Source organism: Tinamus guttatus, unplaced genomic scaffold (genome assembly GCF_059628265.1).
Source record: "Tinamus guttatus ecotype Peru unplaced genomic scaffold, ASM5962826v1 Tinamus_guttatus_pri_ptg000472l, whole genome shotgun sequence".
NCBI classification, from domain to species: domain Eukaryota; kingdom Metazoa; phylum Chordata; class Aves; order Tinamiformes; family Tinamidae; genus Tinamus; species Tinamus guttatus.
In genome coordinates, this window is record NW_028289006.1 from 3,939,635 (window position 1) to 3,961,347 (window position 21,713).

General features: G+C 37.3%; 2 protein-coding genes across 3 annotated transcripts in view; one reads left to right on the forward strand and one right to left on the reverse strand.

Annotated features, from left to right (window-relative positions):
- Positions 1-9,648, reverse strand: part of APAF1 (apoptotic peptidase activating factor 1) — a 31,359-nt gene extending 21,711 nt beyond the window's left edge. Inside the window, exons 1-9 of the mRNA XM_088532916.1 lie at positions 9,559-9,648; positions 7,699-7,840; positions 7,243-7,432; positions 5,765-5,962; positions 4,591-4,774; positions 3,133-3,245; positions 2,508-2,639; positions 1,859-2,097; positions 329-496 (exon numbers count right to left, since the gene is read on the reverse strand). Coding sequence (XP_088389042.1) covers positions 329-496; positions 1,859-2,097; positions 2,508-2,639; positions 3,133-3,245; positions 4,591-4,774; positions 5,765-5,962; positions 7,243-7,432; positions 7,699-7,836 — 1,362 coding nt within the window. The 5' untranslated portion in view covers positions 7,837-7,840; positions 9,559-9,648. The remainder of the gene's footprint in view (positions 1-328; positions 497-1,858; positions 2,098-2,507; positions 2,640-3,132; positions 3,246-4,590; positions 4,775-5,764; positions 5,963-7,242; positions 7,433-7,698; positions 7,841-9,558) is intronic.
- Positions 9,649-11,201: 1,553 nt separating this feature from the next.
- On the forward strand, positions 11,202-17,797 carry IKBIP (IKBKB interacting protein). Of its 2 annotated transcripts, XM_088532881.1 has the most exons (4): positions 11,202-11,490; positions 13,131-13,248; positions 14,669-15,357; positions 17,024-17,282. In XM_088532881.1, the coding sequence occupies exons 1-4, from the start codon at positions 11,297-11,299 to the stop codon at positions 17,043-17,045; spliced, it is 1,023 nt and encodes a 340-aa protein (XP_088389007.1). In that variant the 5' UTR covers positions 11,202-11,296; the 3' UTR covers positions 17,046-17,282. The 2 variants fall into 2 exon arrangements, with proteins under 2 accessions (XP_088389007.1, XP_010219483.2); XM_010221181.2 differs by lacking the exon at positions 14,669-15,357 and having other exon boundaries at positions 17,024-17,797.
- The last annotated feature ends 3,916 nt before the right edge of the window (positions 17,798-21,713 follow it).

A 21,713-nucleotide genomic window follows, 5' to 3' on the forward strand; every position in this document is an offset into this window, starting at 1 on the left:
TTGCCTTTTCTAGTTTATTCTTGATGCCTTTTGGAATCACCAATGGAATATTCCAGCTTCCACTTGAAATATCTTTGACAGAGAATAATGGCTATAGAGCCTTCTCTCTGATGAGTTTCTTAACTGCAAGTGGATCCAACAGGAAATCACCCCATATTCTCAAGTTGAAAATATATCACTTTTAATTACTCATAGCAATTTTGACTGCATGCTGGATCTGTATTATAAAATTGCTTTGGATTATGATTTAACAAAGTTACCTTTTTTCTGAAATTTGTCCAGTTTTAGAGAGTAAAGTTGAAAACAGGTAGATTAACCAATACTCTACCTGAAGCTGATTGCGATTCTTCTCTGTAAGAAAGTCAAGTTGAAGATCATGTAAATAATAATGGAACGACTTCCCATTACGATCACAGAACAACAGTGATTTGTTAACAAATTCCTGTAAGATATCTTCAACTTCTTCAGTTTCCATATCCCAAAGAATACAGAGAACCTAAAAAATATTCAATAAGATAAAGAGGATAGCAAAACTAAGAGGCAAAATGGCTTGTAGGAATATCATAAGAGGCTACTCATTAACTGACAACGAAACATAAATAATTACGAATGGCAATAAATTCAATGGATTTACAACTTTATACAAAACTATATGACAAACAGGTTGCCAGTCACGGTAGGCTTGTAATACGAAACTGCACCAATGTCTGGCATTTCCCAGCAGTAAATACTAGCATCTAAATCAAACATTTATTTGGAACTCTGAGAAATGGGAGCGGGAAATGAGATAGCACAGGGCAGAAAGACTAGGTAGCAAGATGTCAGGGAACTCAGCAGGCATGCAAAAGAATGGCATCAACGATAATGACATATTCTTTGAGATTAAACAGGAAAAAAGAACTTGTTTTAGAGTCAGTAAAAGCAAGCCAGATTACAACAGTGACAGAAACATCAGACTTTAAGCTACTGTAGCAGATACTAGAGAAAGCTCTGCAGTGTTCAAAAGTAAGCACTAGGGCCACCAGAAAGGTGCCGGGAAGAATTTTTTTCATGATCTAACTAGCAAAAGCTTTTCTCAAAGTTTTGAGGAAGCACAATTACTTTAGCAGAATGTTTCACAGTTCTATACATTATAAAGCTATTTTTATTTCACTGCAATTTCCAGCCAACATTCTGGGCAGAATATGGTTGTCAAAAATCAAGGCAGATGTATAGTCCACAAACATGATCCTACCTCTCATTTCGACTTTCTCTTAGACTTCTAAGAAAAGGAGGAGGAGGAAACTTAAAGCATCCTTTGACTGAGTTTCCTCCTCAAAAACACTTTCTATCCTTCTAAAGTAACACTTCAGAAGTAAGCAGAATTGTAACAGCTGAGTTAATGACTATTAAACATAAAACTTAACTTTCCAAAATGTTTAGGAAATGCCCAATATATGAGAGACTGACAAAAACAAACAAAACCACAGAGCTCTGCAATACTGAAGTCCTAGGCTGTCACTTACAAATTGTATCTCCATTTATCTAAATGTGTTAGTTTATGGTGATCATATCTTTCTCTCAAAGAAGTCATATTTTACACAGCAGTCTTTTAGCCTTCAGAGAGCTCAGTTACAATCCAATTTAGGAGTATACTGAGATGCACATTAAAGCAACGTTATGAACACATTCATTCAGTTACAACTTTTTAGTTCCATCACTGACAATAAAAGTCATCATACTGTAGTGGATGCACTCCACCAGTTACTTTTAAGCTGGTCATTAAAGAGAAACAACAACTCTAAATTCTATGACTTCTTTAAAGTTATTGTACACATCTCATTAAGAACTATTGAGATTTCTGCATTGCTATTTTTACCTTAGTAGGAACTTTAACGTCTTTTGGGAGGATGGAAAGGTCCTTGTAATAGTCCTTAATGTTTTCATTCAGTTGTTCAACACTTATGGACATTGCTTCATCAAGAGCTTCGTAATCATAAGATGATGATTTTCTTATTCTTTTGAATTGCTTATTCTGCAGCTGTTTGAGGTAGTATTCCCAACGACCAGGGAAGTCTCGTAATAAAGCACCTATCAAGGATATCACAAGAGGAGAACCTGAAGGAAGAGATTAAATTAATGTTAAAGGTCATCAGAAAATAAAGTCCAACAATGTAAACAGAACAGTCTAAATTAAAAATGATCATTGGGCTGATTCACTGATTAAATTTTTGAGGTGCCAGAGAACAGCCAGGGAAAAATTCCCATCTATATAGATATTTGTACAGTTTTCAATTTATTCTTTTTTTATATATATAAAGACAGGTTGAAGAAAACTAATCAGAAAATAACATGAGACATTTATATTTATTTCACAGGATAAAAAGACCATCCAACAAATACTTGTCTTATATCTAAGCAGTACAAGATTACAAAATATTCCATCTGTAAGATGAAACTGTAAAGCAAAAAAAAAATAAAAAGCATTGAGCACTAAGTGGTACAATAAAAAGTGGTAAGTATCATACCTTTGCATTCCCTTACAATGCAATCAGCTTGTTCTGGCAGTTCGGTTATTTTCTTATTCACAAACAGGGACAAGACCTCCAGCCCCTTCTCATGTGCTAATCCACTTTCCACATGAACCTCATATTTATTGCCTAGACATAAAAATATGTAAAGCAATGAAAAGGATTTAAAGAACTCCTACGGAAAATCAAAATATTTTCAGAGCAAAATCTGCAGCAAAGGTTCTGGTTCATGGCTTTCTGCATAATATTTTATATGCTGAGTATTATTTATAGAATAAATTCTGACACAATCTTACTAGAGATTGCAGTTGTAGCACAACTACAGCTGCATAATGGACATGTTACAGTAGTGAACACTTCACGCTATAAAGACAATCAGTCTAATAGCAGTACCACAAAGTTGAATGTCCCCTATTGAGAAACACTGCAGTCTTCAAAGTAGATGGAGAACTTGCAGGGTAACATATATATTGCCCTGAAGAACATGAAGTCTTACGGAGCAGAATTCTAAAACTTTGCCACCTGTGCACAAGCTTCCATTAGATTCTTTAAACAATTTACATCGACAATTTGCATACATGCACACACAACCCATAATGCAAAAGATGAAGCTGCTCCTTACCAGCCACTGCATCTGTTACACTCCTGTCCCTGCTCGTAATAAGAATCTGACACTGATTATCAAATGCTTTTAACACCCAGGAATCCCAAATATCATCCAAGACCAAAAGAGACCTAATGTAAGAAGAAATATTGCAAATTTCAGATGAAATATTATTAAAATAAAATATAATAGTTTAGCACTAATGAAAGAACATTTTCAGTATTTGCAATGCATAATCTAAAATATTTTACATATAAATAGAAAAAAAAGGCAGCATAAGACTTAAACACTGCAAGAAAGCTCAATACAAGTTCCAAAAATGCTCCAAAAATTCTACCTATAAGGAAGACATTTCTACAGTTACAACTCAGATTTTCTCAAATACCTATTAGTTCCAAACTGCTTACCTTTCTTTGCTCCTCTGAATTTACTCAGCATAAATGCTCTTTGACACAAAACAATAAAGCACCTGATTAGATAAGTGACTTTTATGCACAAGAAGCAATATGGCATAATGTAGCAACCAGAATATCATGCTACTACTTGGGTACACAGCCATTAAATTCTGGAATAGCTCACATGTCACAGAGATATATCCTACAAGAAAATAACCCACAATTCCCCCCTCTACTCAGAAGGGACTAATGTTAAGCATGAATTAAACATGCAAATTCTTCATCTTCATTTTTATTGATTTTAAAGAAAAAAAAAATCAAGAATTGCAGCAATGGAGGCAACCACTGAACATGAATAAACTTCAGGAACACCCACACCTTCATTTGAAAGTGCTTTTTTTGTATACGTCATAGAAGGCTTCATGAGAAAATAAATGTACTTTTCACAGCTTTGTGATAAGGGCACGAGATAAACTTTTCTACTCAAGGTCATCTATAGAAAACTTATTCTTGAGGTATGTTACTCAAGCACAGGCTTGTTTAGTTTAATACAAATTTTCCCAGAGAGTTATGACATCCTCAACAAATAACAAGAACTATTGTCCAAACATGAAGGAAAGCTGTGCAACCACCAGGACTGTACTTCATTAGAGTAACTCACTTTTCCTGAGATTTGAGAGCAACTGACTTCTTGGAAATATCGATCCCACAAAACTTAACCGACAGAGTTACACTGCTTATAGTATGCATCACCTGCTTTGAGCACACCTTTCCCTCTCCCATTTTTGTACACCTGTCTATACGCCTTACTCTTTCATCACATGCAAATCAGTAATTCAGGAAATTCTAACAGTAACGTTTACCCAAGGAAAGGAAAACTGTAAAAGTATTGCTATCTTTAACTTGAACAACACTGCCTAAATATCTACAGTAAAACAGAAAGAGGGAGAGGAAAACGTACAAGAGCAAGAATTTTTTTAAGAGACATGAAATCGCAATACAGACCCTTAGGCAATTAGACCAAAGTTACTCTGCAATCATTTATTACTTAAAGAATAGTGTTTCCTCTTAGTGACATCACCTGGGGTATTTGCGTAGCATCAGCAAACGAAGACGATCTTTAGCCTCCTCAATGTTAAGGGGTGGTCTTTGTGAAAGGGTACTGTCGTGCTCTAACCTACTACAGAGATTCTGGAGTTTCATTAGGAGCCCTGCTTTGTCCTGTTTTCCAACAGATATCCAGTGAACTCCTTTTGGAAAATAATCTGAACAAACAAACAAACAAAAAGTAATTTTAATCATGAGATATATTCAGAATTAGAAATATTTAATAATAGCTTGTAACAGCAACCAACAATTCAATTAAAAAATAAAAGAGAAAACTGTTCTTAAAATCTATTATAAGTCAAGTTACAACTCTACCGTTTATATGGAAGGATGGGTCTACATGACTACTACCTTTCATTTCCAGAGGAGGAGACTATGTAGAACAAATACCATAGACAATTCACACGACCACTGATACTGTCCATCCTGTCCACCTGCCTTCCTGACTGACCCCTGACCCTTCTGCATCCGCCTTTCCTGCTAGTCTGACTCAGCACTCACTCATTTGACCTTGTATTACTGCAGGAGTTCAAAGTCTAGGATCTGAAATTATCCCAAAACGGTGAGCAAGATGGTATTTAGAGTCAACTGCAGCAGGGAATGCTGCAGTTTCTATCTCTCCATCAAGTTTTCTAATGCCTTGATCCCACTTTCCCCTTCATGTGGCCTATACAGAGAAAAATTCAGTAAGTAATTTCATTTATGAATGACCTTAAACTAAGGTGATAATATAGTAATCATTCCCCCCAAACTTGCTACCATTAAAATATATGCAAAAGTTACAAGTTTTTTAATTCATACAGTATGGTGAAGAGTTGAAGGATTTAATAAACAGTGCTCAAAAAGAGTAGAGAGAATTAACATTTCAAATTTATTTAGGACCAAGCAGTAACTACTCCGACAAAGTAACACAGACCCTACAGTGAAGAACTATTCAGTCTTTTCTCATAAATTAATATTTGGTGGAGCTAGAACACAAAAAGGTTAAGAGAGCTGTAAGTTACAAACATTTCAGGATTGCCTAAAGAACTTCTAAGTCCAAATTCAAATTACTTTCAATGTGACATAAGATACGTAGTTATATATGCCCCATATGCACATAAGCGTAGTAATTTTTATAAAAAACACAGACGTTTTTCCAAAAGTACCTTCCAAGAGTCGGTGATCCCTTAAAGCTTCTGCTGTTAGAACTGTCTTGCCACAACCTGCCATTCCATAAACTGTGACCCAACCTGGATCACTTCCCAAACAGTACAGTTTCTGCTTAATGGCATCTACCAGCTTTGGGCGAGTAACAAACACAACTGGTCTCTGTGGCACACCTCCTTCGCTGAGGATCATCTTAACTGAAGTTAAAAAGCAAAATCACAAACAAACAAAAAAGAAACATACAGAAATAAAGAATAAATACAATGCTGCTTCAAACAAAAGCAAAACAAAACACAAAAAACTTTTGTGCTCCCTCCCCCAAATTGTGCCCCATACAAGTGGTTTAAAACTACTGAACTAACCATGCCAGGCACTGGGGGGAAAAATAAAGAGTGCTTTTCAGAAACAAGTTACTTTGCAGGCACAAGCTTCCTACCTGCAGGGGTGTCCCAACTAAAGTAGCTAAAGGAACTATATTCTTTTGCAAGCTAGAGCTAGTTACATCAATCCCTGAAAGCAAACAGATAATTAGAGCTCCAGTATAACCGATGGCAAATGTAAATACAGCACTAGTTGCTTTTTCAGACAGAAGTTGCTGCTCCACAGCAAGCAGCAGAAGAGAATCCAAGCTATGTAGGGCTTTCACCCTGTGGTTAATGGCAGAGTGTTGTGGTCAAAGCTGACACAGGCTAAGCTAATGCAACAGGCTTTGCAACAGAGTAGATAAAGCATAGCAGAGATAGACGATGTACACATAATTATTCCAATACTGGCCACAAAATGGACCATAGGTGCAAGACCACACTATACTAGTAAGTTTTGGAGAACATTAGTCAAGCAAACAAAATTCCATGACTTCCTGAAACTCTTCAAAATTCAGAGTCGTCAAACTAGAAGATTTATCTGACATTTTGTCAAATGCAGTAAGAAGGCTTGTCCCATGACACTAACAATTTACTTCACATCCAGTCAAAGATGACAGTGACGAAAGCTTATGTAAAATTTAGGAGTTTATTTGAAGTAGCTAAAAGATCTGATCCGTCTATTATTACCTAGCTCAACCGTTGGTTATTGGAGAGTCAGATATTATACATTACTCAAAGGAATATCAGAACTGCAGAGACTGCAGTTTTTTATGTTAGATTCAGCTTCTTTAATTCAAACACATATGAAGTCTTTCACTTCCAACAAAAATGTTAAGATTTAGAAAATAAAATGTAAGAAGTTCAGGTTTATTTTTGTTGTTGTTGTTGTTTGTTTGTTTGTTTTAAATAAGCACTACTAAGGAAGAACATTTTCAAAATAACCTGCACAGGACACAACCATCCTGCTATTCCACATTAATCACATGAAATAAGCCAATACTGACTATACAAAATCAAAACAAATTCATTCATCAACTACCCCTTTTTCATCAAAATAGGTAGTACATCCGGTCTTTACGTTCAAGCGCAAGGATTGCCATAGATATACTGACCATATGAAGTCATTTCATCCACAGAACTCTTCCCATTACCCGCAGAGAAGACAGGGATGCCATCCTGAAGTAGTGCAGCGAGATCTCTGTACCCTTCATGAAGTAGTGCATTATAGAAAGATCTATACGAATTATTATCTTTTTTAAGGATAATGTTTATTAGCATAGCTGCTCGCTTCTTCTGAGTATTCTAGAAGAAACATTTAAAAAATATTACACAAAGCTAAAACACCTTATGGAGCATTTAATCTATCATCCTGTGTTTATTAATCTAGAATTAGGCCTCAACTTCAGCAGCCCTTAACTCGTGAACTGCAATAATAACTGAAGACTAAGCACATGCTTGAAGAATCTGCTGAATCTGGGAATCATACACACTGAAACAAACATGAACAAAAAGAATGCTAAAACACAGGGCAGCTTAGGAAGAGGAAAAACAGTGAAAGATGACTCCACCTGTTGTTTTACTTCCTCTTCCTCCTCTAAAGTCAATACTCCGTCAGCAATCATATGATCCACAATGTATGAGGTCTTGATGTCTTTTTCCAATGCTTGACGATTCAAAAGTAGATAATTTCTACTCTTCATATCCATGTTTCTTCAGTGCAGAAAAGAAAAGAATCAAGCTGGAACCAAAACACAAAAGTACAGAGAAAACATCTTTAAAATATCTTATAGATTTTAATTTTAAAAAAGGCAGAAAAAGCAGCAGAACGATTATATAGGGGGAAATACATTGACTTTTCAGGCAAGCTCATACCACAAACTGCAGGAAGCTGAAATACTTAGTTGTTTTTCACTTTCTATCTTGATACAATAGTACTAGGAAAATATTTTTTTATGAATTCTATCATGCTGTTTATGATTCACTAATCCAGCCTGGCTGGATAGTAGGATGGCATATTAAAATTGTACTAGTTTACCAGATTCTGTGTATACGAACAGTGCTCTTAAAAATGTATTTAGATGTCATATGCTATTATGTTTGAATTAAAAAAGCCCAGATGAACATTATTATACTTTCATACAGAGTATTTCTCTGAGTGTTCCTCTTAGGAACACAGAAAACAAGAACAAAACTATTTAATTCTATAGTAATTAGATTCACAGTGCTCATTAGGTGGTTTTATTTAAAAAAGTGTACTACTGCTAATTTTTGCAGAAGGAAGAACTAGCACGAGTCCATTTCCAAGTTTGCCTCAAATTATTTTTATATACATTTTGCAGAACTAAAAATCCTGGTCTGTACCAACTTCTTGCACTAGGACCTTGCCAGATCATAGAATCATTTTGGTTGGAAAAGACCTTCAAGATCATCAAGTCCAACCATAAGCCCTTCACCACCCTGCTAAACCATGTCTCTAAGCGCCTCATACACATTTCTTCAATATTACCAGGCTCAGTGATTCCACCACTTCCTTGGGCAGTCTGGAAACCTCTTTCCCTATAGAAATTCTTCCTAATGTCTAACCTGAACTTCCTCTGGTGCAACTTGAGGCCATTTCCTCTTGTTCTATCTGTACTTATTCTGGAGAAGAGATCGACTCCTGCCCCACTACAACCTCCTTTCAGATAGCCGTAGAGAACAGTATTGCTGTAAAATATACTTTTTGTCCCTCTCTGCATCCCTCAGTTTTTTAAAGCCCTGAGGCCATGTAATTGGGAGAGCGGAATGAGAAGGAAGTGTGGGCTGTGGTTGACAGCACTAGGCAGGAACGACAAGAGAAAACGAGCTCCCCATTTAACAAACTGAGCAGGGTAAAACAGTGTTTTCCCCAGCCCCAAGAGGAAACTCTGCACAAGTTAAGCCAGATGGGAGGGTTGACACCTGGCAGACGACACGAGCTCCCCATGGGCGACCCTCCTTCGGCAGCAGCTGAGCACAGGCCTGCGTTTTTCCTACATTCTGCAAAATAACGTGCTTAAAGAGAAGAAAGGGCACCAGGTATTTTCTGTCACCTGGAGGCCTCTCAGCACTGTCTGGCTGATAGAGAAAGTGCCCAAATAGTCTCTTCATCCACATACCCGTGTGATGACAAACAACAGCTATGAGAGCACGTGCCCGAGCGCTCACTGTGTCTCTGCTCCCTCCTTCCCCCTCCTTCGGGAGCAGGGGGATGCAGCACCCTTGGGCAGGCCTGTGCACGGCCGCCTCTTTGGCCAAACACCGGGTATTTTCTATTTTCACTGCGAGTTACGCGGTCGGGGAAAGCCCCGAGGCGCCTTTAGGCAGCGCCCGGGAGGACGCAGGAGAAGGGGCCCCGACGAAAGGCCGAAGCAGCCGCGCCGGGCGCCCACAGCAGCAGCCGCCGTTACCTCGCGTCCCGCCGAGGCGTTCCGGGCTCCCAGCCGGGAAACGCAACAGAAACCGAAACAAATTTATCTCGCCACCGACTCCGCCGCTGCCGCCCGGCTTTGTGCTCTTCTTCTTCCTCCTCCGCTGCGGCGGCGGGCCTGGCCCCGCGCCCCCGCGCAGCTGCCCCGGTGCCCGTGAGGCCGGTTAGCGGCCGCCAGCGCGCGGGGCCGCGAGGAGCCGCCGCCGCCGCCCCGCTCCGAGCAGGAGCCGCTGCGCCGCGCCGGGAAGGGCCGCCCCGGCAGCACTTCCTCCTTCCGGGGCTCCCGAGGAGGAGGAGAAGGAGGAGGAGGAGGAAAGAGGCGCCCCGGGCTCGAAGCCCGCCCAGGCCGCCGGGCGCGGCGGGCACGCGCCTGACGTGGCGCCCTGCGGGGGGAGCGAGCGAGCGGCAACGGCTGATAACGGCCCCGTAACGGCCAAGAGAGAGGTAGGCCCTGCGGGGCGGGCGGGCCTCGTGCTGGCGGCGCCGCGGCCGCCGGCTGCGCGGGGAGAGGCTGCCCGAGCCCGGGGCTCCGCGGCTGGGGGAGCCCTGGGAGGAAGCGGCCGCGGGGGCAGGGGAGCCTTAAAACAGAAGAACTGTTAAAAGAGTTAACGATGCCTCTTTTGTCATTTTCTTTTCTTTTTGTGTAAACGAGAGAGTTTATTTGTGTATTTAATCCTTCAGACAAAGAAGGCTCTTCGTAGTAGTGTTGCTCACAAGCACCTCCAAGCTTCATTCCCTCGTGACAGGCTTGGATTTTAAGCAGTGCCATTCTGCCCGTTGCACAGGTCTCGACTAGCGTGAATATTTATGTTTTCACATGCCAGCTGAGCTGCAGCGCTGCAAAGCGAGCCAGAAAGAAGCATCATGTTTTTGTCTCTCTTCTAAACCAGAACCCCACAAAGTGCTGTTCGTTGGAAGATTTTTATGCTTGAAAAATCCACACTGTACCTCCACCTCATTTTAAATACACACGTCCATAGTCGTGGAAAGGGGAGGGTCTTAGCTTAATGCCTGAACCTACTGGGGCCTTACTTTTCACAGAGGGGAATTGGTAGCTTTTCTTTTATACAGATATATTACTTCATTTATCTTTTTTATTATTTTTAATAAAATCATTAAAACAGAATTGTTTCTAAATTAAATCTTGATCTGCAGTCCCGTATTTAAGAATAAAATACACTTTTCCTCTTATTGTGCAGTAGGCCAAATTTTTTTAAAAAAATCTACAAGTAAAATAGGATAGTGATGTTGATTATCATCACGGTGTTAACTGCAGCATCTGCAAAAAGTATTACTTCTTTGAATCACTGTGATTTTAAATATTCTTGAAAATAGCTTATTTCATTACAGGTAGCTCTTCTGGAAAGGTGAAATTACATGAAGAATTAGACAGTTCACTCTATTAAGAGAATATGAAATCTGTAGTCTTATAGTATAAAAACGAAAGTTTTCACAAAATAAAAGGTGTTAGATAGTAGAAAGTATGACCCTTCGTACTCTCAATAGTGTGACCCTTCAAAGAATCATGCAGCTAGAAAACATAGTAAACATTAAATGAAACATTTTTGGGGTGTGTTTGTGTAACTAAAGGGGGGAAGTTCATATCCAGGAGCACTTGCAAGTGATTAGTTGTGGAGGGTATTTTTGTTCAATGGGTTATGTTTTGTTTGTTTGTTTTTCTATCTCTCTCTTTTGCCTCCACTTCTTAAGGGCACAAAATGTCTGAGGTTAAGCAGAGGAAAAGAGGTACTTCTTCTTCCAAGACCAATGAGGATTCACAAAAGGCCAAAAAGGACAGTAATCATGGGAAGCTGGTAAATGCCAGGACTAGCAATAATAGGAGTTCCTCTTGGATAGACTCACGGTCAGCCTTGAGCCTGATTTCTCTTGTCATTTGCCTGGTGCTGAGCTGGTAGGTAGTCCTCTATAGTAGATTCCTTTGTGATTCCGTCATGGACAATATGATTAGTAATGTGTGAATATAGCATTTGGGTTAAAAGCCTTTTCTTCATGGGAACATATAAAGCAGGGACATATAGCTAGAAAGCATCAAGAAAAGAACAGTGATAATCACAAGAAGCATGGAAATCCTGTCATACAGTGAGGGGTTATAGAAGCTTGATCTGTTTTGTCCTGTTGAAAGCTTAGCAGATGCCTTGCTCATGAATTGTAGATACCTGCTTGGGTGACCACATGTAACTGTGAAGAGCAAATTAATCTGACAAAAAGTGCAAGGCTCAGTGGGCAGGAAACAAACCATCAGTGGATTGAAGTACAGCTGTAAGTACTTTGCTCAGTAATGTGGCAGATTGCTCATCAAGTAGAGTCTTGAAATAAACATCAAATATCCTTGTAAAAGGTGTTCTAGAATATCCGCATCAGTGTGACATCAGTACCTAGCGATGGCACTAGGTGTCATCAGTATTTTGGTTCCTTCAGAAGCTACGAGTGTCGTGCAGAAACAATATGATGAAATTCTCGGAATTCTAGTGCAAGAAAAGAAAACAGTTTTAATACATTCTTGACTTTAGTCTTCAATTTCAGGCAAAAATCCTGTTTATTTTAGTATTATCTGGATTTCTTTATGTAATTTTTTGAGAAACAGAATGTTGTAACAGAATAAAATAAAATGATTAATAATGCCTGTGCTTAAGCTGTTTTACAAATATATATATTTTTGTATCTATATAGATAGCTTTTTAGCTTTTATTGCATAGCTTAGTATATGCAGACTGTATTGTAATCTTTTGAAACTTATATTAATTGATATGCAATTAAACAAAACCAACTGTAAAATTACAAAAGCAAAAATAGAGTATTTAAAATTGTCTGTACTGTTCTAGATGCATTTGTTCTCATCTGAGAGGATCTTTGGATAGTCTACATCTACATATTCTGTCCCTGGATGGTCTACCTAGTCATTCATTTACCTTATTTGGGAATTGATAAGCATTCAGCAAATTTTTTTTTTTTTTTTTGCTCAGCTGTTTCATTTCCTTTGTAACTTGACAAAATGTTGACAATCCAGCTGCCAAGGTCACAGTAAGCAAATGTAACATATATATGAAGTACAGGATTGAGATCTCCACTTCTTCACTTGTTCACAAAACTAGTGTCATCAGAACAACAGCTATTCAAGGTTTCCTACAACACACCCATAGGTTCTTGGATGGTTACAGTTAAACAAAAATAGAGCTAACCAGCTTTTCTAAATATGAAGTTCCTTTGCATGATTTTGTGATGCCTTGCAAGAGTCAACATTTTATTTAACTGTATTTTATTTCCAACAGTTACATAATACTTTTTTTTTCAGTTTGATGGGCATGCTATGTAATATGTAAAATGAGGCACCTTCTAATGTTTTCTTATTTTTCTGCTTTTATTGGAAACTGATAAATCTATTAAGTCTCATTTAAACCCTATAGTTTTCCCTCGTATATTGATGTAGCAAATTTTGTGAATGCAGGTATTTGTGAAATCAGATCCTATTATTATATATGCCAAATATACTATGATTTACTATTTACTTTTTTTATTATTTCCAATTTGCAGGCTCCTTTTTCAACAGTCAAATCAATTTGCTGATATGGAGAAAAAGTACATTTTTTTACAGCAAGAAGCTGAAAAATTCTTGGACATGGGAAATAAAGTTAATTTAATTTCTGAAAAGGTAATGATTAACATCTTATTAGATAATCTGTGAACATTTGCCAGTGTGTTATTTAATTGTCATTTAGTCAAACGTAACTAACTTTCCAAGATAAATATTTATAATGTTCTATTTGTCTGTGGGTAGTCATTGTCTGAGTATTTCACTGGAACATTTGTGAAAGATAGCACGTGAAATCAGGTCTGACTTCTGATGTGTTACTGTTTCGTGTATGGATATGCCACTGAATATAATGGAGTCTTTTTCCCTTTCTTTGTCAGTTCTCTGCACCTTTAAAATAAATGTGATTATCTACTTCTCTGTGAAATACTCAGAAGACAAAAATAGTGTAAAACACTAATGTATTATATTTGAAGTAGGACAACTAAAAAAGAAAGTTGATGCTATGCTGCTTAGAATTAGTTATTTAAACTCTTCTTTATTAACTGTGTGTTTGTATTGGAATACCAGCCTTACTGAAAGAGATTAACGAGGAAATTGTGCTCCTGATGAAAATAATGGCAAAAGTCTTGCTGACTATCAGAAACAGTGCTTTACCATACAATTTAAAGCTGAACTTATGTCCTTAATGATGAAAAATAATAATAATTATTATTATTATTTCTGTGCTGTCTTGGGAAACAAATTTGTGTTAATTTTATCAATGTGATGGTGTTACATAGTTGTTTGTAATCATTATAGTCATTATATCCCAGGAAATTTTTGCAGACACTACACTATTTTAAATAATTTATGCACAAACCTAATTCTGCCAGTACTGTTCTGCATATAATTCAAATTTATACTGATTTGAAGAAAATTCACAAGCATTTTTGTATTATAGATCAGTTTTAGAAATATGAGAGATATACCGAAGCAGCAGCTATGTTTTTCCCCTTGCTGTTTTATTTTCTTTTCTGTATCACATTAGCAAATAAAAAACTTAGGTTGACTGCAGAAGTATTCATATATCTTACAGATAATGATGGGAGTACAGCATGGCTTATAGCAGTAATGTTATTTTAATGATGATCTCATAATGTTCTCATTTATACATGATGTAATTTGGCTATTTATATAGCACACTTTGCTTAGTTTCCATGGAACATTTTGCAGTATGATGTGTTTTACTAAACAAACAAACATCAAAAAGAACCCACTGAGGAAAATAAGGGCTTGACAACAAAGAAAATGGCAGGTGTTCTATAACAAAACAACAAATATACTCTTTTCTATGACTCTTGCATGCTAGATTACTCAGCAACAATATTTTAAATATCAACTGTGGAAACAGTATTATAGGAGGTCTGTAAGAACCAAAGTGGCTTCTAAGGGCCTGAGTCTTGCAAATCTTCATTGCCTTCTGTTAAATAAATGCAAGTAGTCTTCCAGGCTAATCTCATTAAGTAGACATGGACATTGTTTTGTGTTACAAATGCAGCTTGAGTCTTCTGAAAGTATCCTACAAGAAGCTACCTCCTTCAAGTCTGTGGTGACTGGGTTTGAGCAGGAAGTGTCTTCTCTTCGTAACATCATAAATGATATTCGGAACAGTGAACAAACTCTCTCTGTAAAGATGCAGAGCATTAATGAGAAGTTCCAAAATATTACAGATGCCTGGAGAAGCAGCTTGGGTGAAATAACCATGAATACTACTGGATTAAAATCTGAAGCAAAGTTCATACATACAGAAGTTACTTCCCAAATTAACGAAGCCGATCAAAGAATTAAGTCCCTTTCTGAAAGATTAAAAGATTTGGAAGACAGTACAGCCAGAAATATTAGAACTGTGAAAAGGCAAGAGGATGATGAGTTCTCTAGAATCGAACAACAGTTGCATTTGCATGCAAAGACAGTTGGAAAACTAGAAGAAGAGCAGAATAGTTTGTTAGCCAAAGATGCAAACTTAAATCAGAAATTTACAGACTATGAACCCAAAATTGAGGAGTGCAAGACCCATTTGCCAACAATAGAAAATGCTATTCACTCCATTCTTCGGTTATCAAGGGAATTGTTAAGTATGGAGGAAAAGATAGAAGCCTTGACAACACAGCTGTCTGCTGTGGAAAGGGATATGGTGAAAACTGTCTCTCGCACACTGGAGCTGCAGGAGGTTCTTGAAGGCGCACGGTATGATACTGGCATATTGAAAGCGCAGAATAAGAGAGTGGAGGAAGTAGCACCTGATGTAAAGTTATCTTTAAATACTAAAGAAATAACAACCCAAGACTCTTAACTCAGAAAATGATCAGAGCGAGGATAAGATGTTAGTTCGGATTTAGGATTTTCATCGATGGAAAAACACTTTAATCAGTATAGCCAATGTTTCTGTGACCGCTTTCATACAGTAAGGATGGGTGAATATTGTAATTCTTTTCAATGGCTAATGGATCAGATTTGAATGAAAATTAATAGTAAAGAGAATAGAGAGCCAGATACAGTTGGAGGAGGCAAGAAGTATTTTTTGATAAGTATTATTTGCAACATGGAATGTTCATTTTTTATTAAAATGGATTTTGAAGCACAGTATTTAGATAAAAGAATAAAACTAAGATTATTTTTTTCTACTTGACTCTTTATATTGTATTTTGTTATTATATTCCATGGACTTGTAGCACAATGAAAAAAATAAGTAATTATCTCTAAGCAGAGATAATATGTATTGTAGATTCCTTTTAATGTGTTACCCACCGTAATATTTGTTTGTGTTTGCAGCATATACTCTTAGGTGTCAGAATTGTTGCTGGAATCTCTATATTTTATTATGTAGAAGAAAGCACTGCAAAGTACATTTCTAACTGCTTATACTGAAGCTTGGATACAACAGTATGGTACAACAAAAAATAGCCCTACTGATAACCCTTTCATGAAACTTGTATTTATAAGCAGGGCCTTATGTAGCAGCTGGTGTTATCTTACATTTTTTTGACTCTATATAGTGGCCTTATTACACCACCCTTCCTACAATTTAATCCCTAAAATCACTGTCATTTTGTTACGCAGTGAAGTACTCAGACCGCATAAGGACTGAAGTTCTTACTAGCAGATCGGCCTGTTATTGCTCTTCCATTGCTTCATTTGTGCTTGGTGATCAGTCACTTTATTAGATCCTCTGTACTGTTAGAAACAACTTCTAACCTTGTCTTCTGCAGGCTGCGCTCTGCTGGGTATTGCTCAACACATGTGGTATTGCTTTGTATTCCAAAGTGGAGGAACAAGAAACTGTTAAGAGTGTCCCCTTATACTATTTCTCAAACTTTGGTCAAATAAGAGCTGCAAAATAAGTTACTGGAAGCTGTTCGGTTGTGTACTTCTGGTGTCTTAAAAAAACAAAAGTTTTTTCACAGACCTACTTGCACTAGAAAAAAATATTGCATAATAGGTCTTCAGTGTACATTGAAATTTGGATCTCAAGACAGCCATACATTAGCATCTACAGATTTAAATCTGTTAATTTCAGATTTCTCATTTTTGATTTCAGGAAAATAAATTGCTTAGTAGATAGTGTGAATTCCTTGTGAATTAGTTAGGTCTGAATTAAATTACTTCTTGGTGTATTCATTTACCTAGAACTCTACTGAAATCTAATAAAGAGTTAGTAGTGCAGTTTCAAGATACTATTAAACTTAAATTTGCAAATGTTATAAAATCCTTGGGAGTCTTTTACTTTCACAGTGTTATGTCCTAAAAACAGGGCTTCCTCTCAATTTAAATTTCAGAATAGTAAAATATTTCATTAGACTATGGCTTTAATTTTGATGCGAGTTGTCAAATATTTTTATTTGTATCTCTCTAGTGTGAAAAGACTTGGAACTTAATGGAACAGCTGGAAAGTCGTCAATTAATTTCTCACGTTAAGCAATTCCAGGAAGATATATATACCATGAAAACATGGTCTAGCAGCTTAATTCAAAAAGAAGAAGAACTGCAGAAGAATTTAACAAGCCTTTTTCATGCAGTTGCAAGTATTGAAGAGAATACAGCTTCTGTAGCAAAAAATATAACTTTGAAAATAGTGACAGTAAAAACTGACATAAGGCGCATTTCAGGCCTGGTTTCAGATATGTCTGCTTTGACAGATTCTTTACAAACACTAGAAGATAAAGTGGATAAAGGTGAAAAAAAGACAGTAGAAAACATAGGTGACCTGCTTTCCAGTAGCATTGACAGAAGTGCAAAACTACAAAGCTTGGCATCCAATAATGCAAGAAGAATTGAGCAAATTAAGGCAGCCTTATCAGAATTAAGGAATGATTTTAACAAAAATTCAGATAGGCTTTTGAATCTTGAAAGTGACAGAGTAAAGGTGCTGAAGACAGTTACATTTGCAAATGATTTAAAACCCAAGATGTACAATCTAAGGAAGGATTTTGCCATCTTGGAACCTTTGTTAAATGATCTAACACTGAGAATAGGAAGATTAGGTGAGGATGTACTACAATGGGAAAAAGAAATTGCTTTATTGAATGAAAAAGTGACAAATTTAACAAGAGGTCAAACTGAAATCAAAGACATGAAAGATGAAATAACCAAGATTTCAGACATGAATTGATGGCTGTGAAATGGCACTGCCTGAGTAGTGTTTAAGGCACGGTAACTTCGTCACACACAGTAGGAAGGAGGAGGGCAGTATTTAAAGGCTTCATTTAGAACGTACTGCAACCCAAGCAGAAGATTGTCCTCTCCTCATGAAGAGCACAGCAAAATTCTTAGCAATGTAAAGGAGAAGCAATCAAGCTGCTCAAGGTCAGCAAAGAATGTGTCTCTGCAGGTGTGCGTCTTTCTGACAGAAGACAGGTGCTATATTTAATAAATTCCTTGTTTTATACAACAGAACTGTGTAAAAACATAAAACGTTGTTCCTCACTATAGAGTTTGCTTTCACAAATAAAGCAAGACCCAAGATGGACATATCTTCAGCTTCCATTTGCTACTCTGAAGGAAGGAGCTTAAACACAAGTTCATAAAACTGCGTTAGCAGTTTAATATTTGTCCCAGTACATTAACTCTGTGATTAGCTTCCTTTTGTAAAAATCTGTATTTAAAAAGGCAAATACAGGGATCCCCAGAAATACTGTTGATGCTCTTTAAAAAGGTTTGTTCAGCATTCAGCTAGAATAATTTGTGAAAGATTTATGGTGAAGAATTTCTGTGCCTTCTCATCACATCACTGTGCAGCATTATGTCTATGAAACAGAATCGTGTTTATAGGTGAGCATTTTCTGAAAGACCTACTAATACTATTAATGTCCTTCTCTCTGTGTTGCTCCATCTGCTCAGGAATCCCAACAGTATTACTAAATCTTTGTTAGTTAGCCTATAAAATACCACAGGGAGCAGCAAAACTAGGTGCTCAGAGGTATTACTAAGTTCAGTGTTAGTCCTTGAAAGGGGAATCTGTGGCAGAGATGAAGATATCTGAGATACACACTTGAAAATGGGGGAGGGCATAAACCGAAGTGGCACAGTAGTAAGTTTAGCAGAGGAAAGAAGGTGAAATGCATTAAATCAGAATAGCAATGACTATAAAAACAATTAGGAGAGAAATAGCAATTGAGAAAATCCTTATAAACAAAATTGTATCAAGAAGTGTTTGCCTACAGTAATGCTTTTATAACTTCTCAATTGCTTATTTGGTCAAACCCGAACGTCTTGCCTATTGGACTATGGATTAAATAGAAATTGTATTTTTTCCCCTCCCTCACTATTCTTCATCTTTTGGCCATCTTCATGTTGCTGGCTGGTCTTCTGTACATTGCTTGCTTTCTGTCTTGCAGTTTCTGCTTCTTTCCTCCAACTTTTCTCTTTTTGCTATGGGTCCGTTCCCATCTCATTTTTTTTTTTTTACCCTTTTCCAGTCTACCTGACATCCCACAAGGATCAACCTGTCAAAAGACAAGTCATTTCAGAAAGTATTCACAGATACTGCCTGCCAGCTAGTCCCTTGACAAGGTCCCTTTACTCTTTCACACACAACACTTAAGTATCTACAAACAAACAAACAAACAATGAAGGTATCTGAAGGAGAAAAAAAAAATCCAGGACAATCAACCAGTGATATTGCTATTGCAGCATGGATTGGATGTCATACTTGAAGATAAATATATATATCTATATCATTCATAAGAGTTTGGGGGTTACATATTGGGTGCATCCACCATCTTTGGTTTTCACTAAAGTTAGAATCATAGAATGCTTAAGGTTGGAAGGGACCTCTAGAGGTCATCTAGTCCAACCAGGCAAGGAGAGCACTTAGCCTACTGGCTATCAATCAGAAGAGAACTCTACCCTAATTGTTATTTGCATTTATTTTCATTCTCCTCCAGTTTTATACTCCATAATATGTTTGTGATAATGTGATATTTTCTCACTAAAATAATTACACAGCTATCATTAAAAAGCATTTTTGTGTAGATTTTCGTATTAGCTAAATGTAGGTAGATAGTCATCCGAAGAAGTTTGTAGCTGGGGGTGCTTTTTACTGATGGGAAGCAAGAGGCCATCTTACCTTCTGGACTGTCTCTGTGAATCAAACTCTGCTTATAGGAAGCTTTGGAGGGAAGCAGTGTTAAAGACACATTACAAAAATCCTAAAGCACTTTATAGGGGAACAAGAGAAAAGAGCCCTAAATTACTGTGTTTCCAAAGTTACTGGAGATTCCTTGTCCTAGGAGGCAGTGTTAACAACTGTTCAATCAAGACGATAGTTATCTTCAAATGAAGACTGATCAAAAATGTGTGTCACCTGGTGAGGATTTAGCAACAGCAGGTCTGAGAAAACATAAACACAGTTCTACTTGATTAGATCCTTTCGCTTCATAACCCCGATGGACCTGCAGAAGAAAACACCCCCAAAGCCTTACAACCATGCTACTTAAGACCTATCATCCCTTACAGCCTAACCAGTAATGACATTCAGGGCACCTTTGGCTTTTATTTAATATGTAGATATAGAGCTTGAGCTCCAGTCAGCAACTCAAAAAGGGGAAACAAACAGCAAAAGAAAGAATTACAAATATTAAAAATCTACTTTTAGTCACTGGAACATCTGCGTAGCCAAGAGGATTTTGCTGGCAACATCTTTTCCCATGCCACTGAGCTAGCAACACTGTAACTTGTAACAAAACCATTTAAGTTCAGCTATCCAAGAGGTACTCATATTCACTATAAAAAAGCGGGATGTTTATTGTTTTCATTGTGAACTACATCATTTCTATGTAGAAATGTAGATGAATTACAACTCTTTGTAATATTATAGTCCATTTTAGAATATTTAACAAGCATGTCAGCAAATATCTGCAATGTCGAATACTGTTAGCATACTTGATTTGTAGGATAATCTGATACAATCACAGGGTGTGAATGGAGTGATCATTCAAATTTATATAGCTGATATGGTTTAAAAACCAGAAAACTGGTCTCAGCTCCAGTAATAGCAAAGAGGATGTTTCCTCTTTGATAGAACAATATACAGAAGCAGCATATACATAATGCACATTTTACAAAGCACTTTCAAATGTAGCGACTCTCCTGGAGTTACCTAGGCTATATTTGGTTCAAAATGCATTGCTCTTGTTCAGTGTAGGACTTTCCTTGCATTGAAAACACAAGGCAATCAGAAGCTAGACTTTCACTCCCTCACTTTCCCTAGTATGGGAAAACATCACACACATTATAAAGGACATAGCCATCAGTGAGGAAAATTGCCTTTTAAACGCCATTTAATACTATCACTTTCCCACTCAAGATAGCTTACTTAAAATTCCATTAGGCAACCTTTAAATCAATATAGTTTTAGATGTCATATATCCCTCCACTTAAAACATCAGAGTAAGTCTGTGGCTACACATCAGTGAAGTTAATAGTGGCAAGGCAATTCTCTTCCCAAGTTTTCCACTGAATCAAAATACTGACTACATATATTTTGCCTTTCTCAGTTACAAAACACCAACTAGCGCGCTCTCAGTCTTTTTCGTATTTTCCTAGGCAAAGTAATCCAAAATATCTTTAAAAAGGCAGCTTCAGGAACAAATTTGAAAGTTTTATTGCACATACTTAAAATGGCTGCACCAAAAGTGAACAACAGTATTCTACAAAAAAACTGCTGTAGCTTTGCTTGTAAAATGATAAAAATTTCTCTTGCTTTGAGAAATTTATCTTATCTCTGGATTATTTGACAATCAGAATAACAGATATCGGAGAAGTTGTCTCAATCCTCTGCCAGCCTTATAAGTTGATAGAAACACTCAGCTTTCCCAGGATTTTAAGAAACTTGAGATGCTTTCCAGCAAGCAAAACCCAGCCCAAGGGCTTAACACATGCCTTGAAAGAAATTATTCTATTCAGTGCACCAATGCAATGGTAATTTGTTTTTGAGCAGAACAAGTTGAACCATGTGCTAAAACTGAATTCAAAAACCTGTTCCTAACATGAACAGTCTTGCTGCAAGATGAAGCCACAGTTAATGCTTTTTGCCAGCTCTTAAA